This window comes from Heterodontus francisci, unplaced genomic scaffold (assembly GCF_036365525.1).
Source record: "Heterodontus francisci isolate sHetFra1 unplaced genomic scaffold, sHetFra1.hap1 HAP1_SCAFFOLD_330, whole genome shotgun sequence".
In the NCBI taxonomy this organism is placed as follows: Eukaryota; Metazoa; Chordata; class Chondrichthyes; order Heterodontiformes; family Heterodontidae; genus Heterodontus; species Heterodontus francisci.
The window spans coordinates 1,285,602-1,291,192 of NW_027141448.1; the positions used below are offsets into that span (position 1 = coordinate 1,285,602).

General features: G+C 48.0%; 1 protein-coding gene and 1 non-coding gene across 2 annotated transcripts; one reads left to right on the forward strand and one right to left on the reverse strand.

Moving 5' to 3' along the window:
* Positions 1 to 2,742: 2,742 nt before the first annotated feature.
* LOC137363721 (histone H2A-like) lies at positions 2,743 to 3,099 on the reverse strand (the record flags this gene model as incomplete). Its single annotated transcript, XM_068027325.1, has 1 exon — positions 2,743 to 3,099. A coding segment is annotated over exon 1 (357 nt), but the record flags the coding sequence as incomplete, so codon positions are not given.
* Positions 3,100 to 3,169: 70 nt separating this feature from the next.
* Positions 3,170 to 3,252, forward strand: trnal-uag (transfer RNA leucine (anticodon UAG)). Its single transcript has one exon. It is a non-coding gene; the product is annotated as a tRNA-Leu (tRNA).
* The last annotated feature ends 2,339 nt before the right edge of the window (positions 3,253 to 5,591 follow it).

Consider the following 5,591-nt stretch of genomic DNA (forward strand, 5'->3'; position numbering starts at 1 on the left):
AGAGAGGAGACCGGGGGTGGGTGTCGGCAGAGAGAGAGGGGCAGAGAGAGAAAGGACCACCTGAAAGGTTTACCCCGTATCCTTAGATTATGACCCCTGGTTCTGGACTCACACCCAAATCCCATGAACGAATAAAAAAAGTCACAACTGTGATTGGCTCTTGTAGCGGACTCTGGTTAATAGACAATATTCGGAGCGCCGGTCCCAGACTGTTTAACGCTGACTGAGCTGAGAAAATACAACTCACCCCCGAGAATCCGCAGCACAGACTGAGCGGAGGGGAAAACCTGTCCTGGGAACTCTACATTCAGGGAACAGTTTGTCCTGTGAATATGCAGATGTGAATATTGTGGAAGAGAGATTGTATTAAAGGGGAGGGCGGGTTAGTCTGAAGCCACTGTGTTTGTGGGTCCGCTCTCATGGCCGGATTTCAGAGTCATTCTTGTGCAAAATCAAATGATTTTCCAGTCAAAGAACCGCCCTGCTCCCTGCTCAGCCCCAAAGTGGGAATTCGGGATCATTTTTTTTTATTTCAAGATTTCAGTTGAAAAGTAGAGAACATGTCAGCGAGGGGTGAGAGAGGGCGGTCAGTGCAGCAATAAAACCAGGTGAAATGGAAAATGGAGTCCTCAATCCTAGTGAAAGCTTTTCAACAGCAAACATACTGGAGTGAGAGACAGGAAAGATCTAGTCTGGAAGTCTGGAGTCTCTGAATTTCAATGGAATTGGAGAGTTTGTGAGGAGAGAGAAACACAGAGAGACAGCAGGAGCCGGGAGCTGACAGCAGCTTGTGTCCGCCCCGTCCTCTCTCTGCCTTGAAGTTGCTCTGTGCCGCCATCACCGGCTTCATTTCTGACCCAGTTCACATTGACAGAGAGAATTTGTGCAGAGTCCCGGACATAACCGATCGTGCAGCCGCCTAAACGGCTCCTCCAGCCGCCGCCGCCGCCCAAGTCAAGACCCCCAAGAAGAAGAAGGCGGCTCCCCGGAACAAGCCAGCCGGTCTCCCGTTGGGCGAACAGATCCTCAAGATTGTGCCAGCTTTCAGCGATCGCAAGGGGATGTCCCTGTCCGCCATAAAGAAGGCTCTGGGTAGCAGCGGTGTCGATGTGGAGAAGCTCAGGACCCAGATCAAGCAAAGTATCAAGAGGAATGTGAACAAAGGCTCCCTGGTGCAGAGCAAGGGACAGGGAGCCTCCGGCTCCTTCAAAATCAGCAAGAAGGAAAACCCAGGGAAAAGTGGGAAAGAAGGTGAAGAAACCAGCAGACAAGAAATCTTTAGTGAAGAAACCAGCAGACAAGAAATCTTTAGCGAAGAAACCAGCCGACAAGAAATCTTCAGTGAAGAAACCAGCAGACAAGAAATCTTTAGTGAAGAAACCAGCAACCAAGAAATCCTTCGTTAGAAACCAGCAGACAAGAAATCATTGGTGAAGAAACCAGCAGCCAAGAAAGTGACAACAAAGAAAGTAACAGCCAAGAAAACGAGCAGCAAGGCGGCGGCAACGCCAAATAAGGCGGTGAAGAAAGCAACGCTTCAGAAAAAGTCTCCTGCGAAGAAGGTCAAAAAAGGCAAGAGTGCGGCGGGCGGAAAGGCGCTGAAGAAAGTGCAGACATGGAAGAGCAAGGTCAAGCCGAAAGCAGCGAAGGCTCAGAAAGCAGGGTCTGGAAAGAAGTGAAAGAGCGTGGGAAACTTGTAAACATCTGAACACAAAGGCTCTTCTCAGAGCCACCCACATCTCTCAGGAAAGAGCTGATCCCCTGATCAAATGATCCCTGTCCCGGCCCCGCCTGCAGATTCCACATGGAAATGATTTGGAGCAAATCCAGGATCCCTGGTGACTCCCCTCCACCCAGCCCTTTCCCCACTCTCTGTAATAAAACAGAAGGATGTCCGGCCCTCACTCTAACTGGAGATGTGTTCGGTGCAGTCTCAGTTCACAAATTCAGGGGGAGAGTCCTATAAGGTAGCTCGGTCACTCTGACTGAAACCGCCAGTTCCCCGGGGCTGCAGCCACTGACACTGCGGGGAGAGGATCCCCGACTCTATCCCGTCGCCGGGGGAACAAACAACTTTGTGTCCGGAGAAGAGGGAGGGCTGGGGAGAAGGTACATGTTAAAGCGCTGCAGTGGACTCAGCTCCTGTGTGTGCACAACTCTCACTGATTCCGTCCTCTGGGAACAGTGCGGTCTAAACAGATCAGGTCAGGAGAGAAACACACAGCCCGAGAATGGCCTCTTTCTTCCTGCATTTACTCTGTTCTGGGTGCAGATTTTCATTGAGAAGCGGCGCTCAGATCACCAGAGAGAAAAAAAAACACAATTCAAACTGTCCAAATGAAAAACAGAGAATTAACCCGGACACTTTCTTTATTAAATTAATTGATCAGCTCCGAACCAGTTCCCGTTAATGTACCGGGATGCTCTTGGGATTTATAAAATCGAAGGCAGCGGGATTTATTGAATTGCTGATTCTACACCCTGTAGTTCACTTCTTCACTTAACTGGAGGGGGAGATGTGTGAGCAGAGAAACAGAGCGAAATCCAGAGAGGGAACTGAAAAGACACCTGGACAGATGTGAAACAGGTCAATCCACGGTTACAATAACTCCATCTCTGATTCCCTCCTGACAGTAATCAGTGCTTTCACAGAGACTGTGGGTGGCTCTGAAAAGAGCCTTTGGTTTATTTGATGACATTTTGGCCGCTTTACTTTTTCTGGGAGCTCTGAGCGCTGGTTTTCTTGGGCAGCAGCAAGGCCTGGATATTAGGCAGCACCCCGCCCTGAGCGGTGGTCACTCCTCCCAGCAGCTTGTTGAGCTCCTCGTCGTTGCGGACGGGCAGTTGCAGGTGTCTGGGAATGATGCGGGTCTTCTTGTTGTCCCGGGCCGCGTTGCCGGCCAGCTCGAGGATTTCAGCGGTCAGATACTCGAGCACAGCAGCCAGATAGACCGGGGCTCCGGCACCCACACGCTCAGCATAGTTACCCTTTCTCAGGAGCCTGTGAACACGGCCCACCGGGAACTGCAGTCCAGCCCGGGAGGAGCGAGACTTGGCCTTGGCCCGAGCTTTCCCGCTGGTCTTTCCTCTTCCAGACATTTCCTCAATCTCACAAATACCTTCACAAAGAATGGTTAATTTCCTTAGCATTAATAATAGCCAATAGGCGGTCAGGATGGCCGAGCGGTCTAAGGCGCTGCGTTTAGGTCGCAGTTTCTATGGGAGGCGTGGGTTCAAATCCCACTTCTGACACCTTGTATTTTGACTGCACTGGAGGCGTTTGGGAGCAGCGGTGAAGAGTAAAGAGAGAACAGGAAAGAACATGGACAAGCAAAATAACAATGGACCCAAAGATGTTGCATCAAAACGTTAGAGTAAGAGGCAACGAAGCAAACAGCAGGGCACAGAAAAGATCAAAAATGTAACCTTTGTATCGGGGTGGAAGATGTTGCCAATATCCTGAATGAATAGTTTACTGTCTTCTCAAATGAGGGGGTGATGCAGATATTGTTATGAAGGAGGAGGAGTGTGAAGTATTGGACGTGATAACTGCAGGAGAGAGGAAGTCTTAATTGGATGAACATCCTTGAATGTGGATAAATCACCAGGACCAGATGAAATGTACCTCAGGCTGTTGAATGAAGCCAGGGAAGAAATAGTGGAAGGTCTGACCATCGTTTTCCAGAGGATTGGAGGTCTTGTAACATTGCAATAAAAGCAATTACGATGCAGATCAAGCATGGCTGAGCCTTGAAAGTAGAGAAACAGGGCTGAATTCCCTGAACCAGTGCTACAGCTTTCAGAATAGAAGGAGCCTATACAAACCTGATGGGTTCCACTTAAACAAAAGAGCTGGAGGTGTTGACAGTCAGAACAGATAAAATGTGCAGGAGTGTTTGAAGCAGATTCTGTGTGGTTACTGTAGTTGTACTATGGAGTTATTTCAAGGAGGTGATTCTGAATGTAATGGATCAACGTGGACCCACCCAAGGCAAAGGTCACTGAAAGTGACAACGCAGGTGGATAAGGTAGTCAAGAAGGCATACGGCATGCTTGCCTTCATCGGTCGGGGCATAGAGTATAAAAATGGGCAAGTCATGTTGCAGCTGTACAGAACCTTAGTTAGGCCACACTTAGAATATTGCATGCAATTCTGGTCGCCACACTACCAGAAGGACGTGGAGGCTTTGGAGAGGGTACAGAGGAGGTTTACCAGGATGTTGCCTGGTCTGGAGGGCATTAGCTATGAGGAGAGGTTGGAAAAACTCGGATTGTTTTCACTGGAACGACGGAGGTGAAGGGGCGACATGATAGAGGTTTACAAAGTTATGAGCGGCATGGACAGAGTGGATAGTCAGAAGCCTTTTCCCAGGGTGGAAGAGTCTGTTATTAGAGGACATAGGTTTAAGGTGCGAGGGGCAAAGTTTAGAGGGGATGTGCGAGGCATGTTTTTTACACAGAGGATGGTGAGTGCCTGGAACTTGCCGCCAGGGGAGGTGGTGGAAGCAGATACGATAGCGACGTTTAAGAGACATCTTGACAAATACATGAATTGGAAGGGAATAGAGGGATATGGGCTACGGAAGTGCAGAAGGTGTTAGTTTAGGCAGGCATCAAGATCGGCGCAGGCTTGGAGGGCCGAATGGCCTGTTCCTGTGCTGTACTGTTCTTTGTTCTTTGTTCTAAGCTTCCCTGTGGTCCAGCCTGGTTGAATGGAACTGAAGCAAACAAATCATCCAGAAGAGGAAAAGATATATAAGGCCATGAAAGCACAGAATTCAGATGGATGCAATACCAAATGGTATGGCAAGAGTGTAAAACAGCAACAGACTGGTGAATAAAACTTTCCCATTGAATAAGACAAGAAAAGAGAAGGGTAATAATAGTGTCAGAGGTGAGTTGTGACACTATTCACATTCCACCTTGATCTGAATAGGACTGTTGAAGGGAGTGATTGAGAAGAATAGAGGAGAAATGAAAAGAAAGGAGAAATAAACAAAAGGTCTTTTGATTTTAGAATGCTTGTTTTTGGAAATGACAGACTGTAAAGTGTGTGTGTCAGAAGATATAGAGCGAAGTTGGGTGTGACAAGATCACAGGAAAGTTGTGCCCTGAGACAAGGTGTGTGTTGACAGAAAAGCTGCTTTCTTTTGCACAAAATGTAATTTATTCATATAATTTGTGCAATTACATTGCAAAGCAGTTCAATTTTAATATTACATAAGGTGCAATACAGATCAGTTTCCTTCAATAATGTACATGAGGTATCTCACTATCCCTGCCTGCACAGTTTATATTTACAGTATTTACATTACACATCAAACATTCTCTGGTGCACACAGCCCGAGGGGTTTTACACAGGTTCCAGCCCCTCGCTGTACTAGGGCCTTAGACTGTCACCTTTCTATTGAGACTCCATGGTGGCTTCCCCAAGCTTCAATGCCATCCCACAGCACATAGTCTTGAATGATGGAATGTGCCAGTCTGCAACACTCGGTCATAGACAGCTCTTTGCACTGGAATACCTGTCCCACGGCCGGGCTCGTTCTTAACAGAGATCATTTCAAATGAACATTTCCTAAATCCGTGCT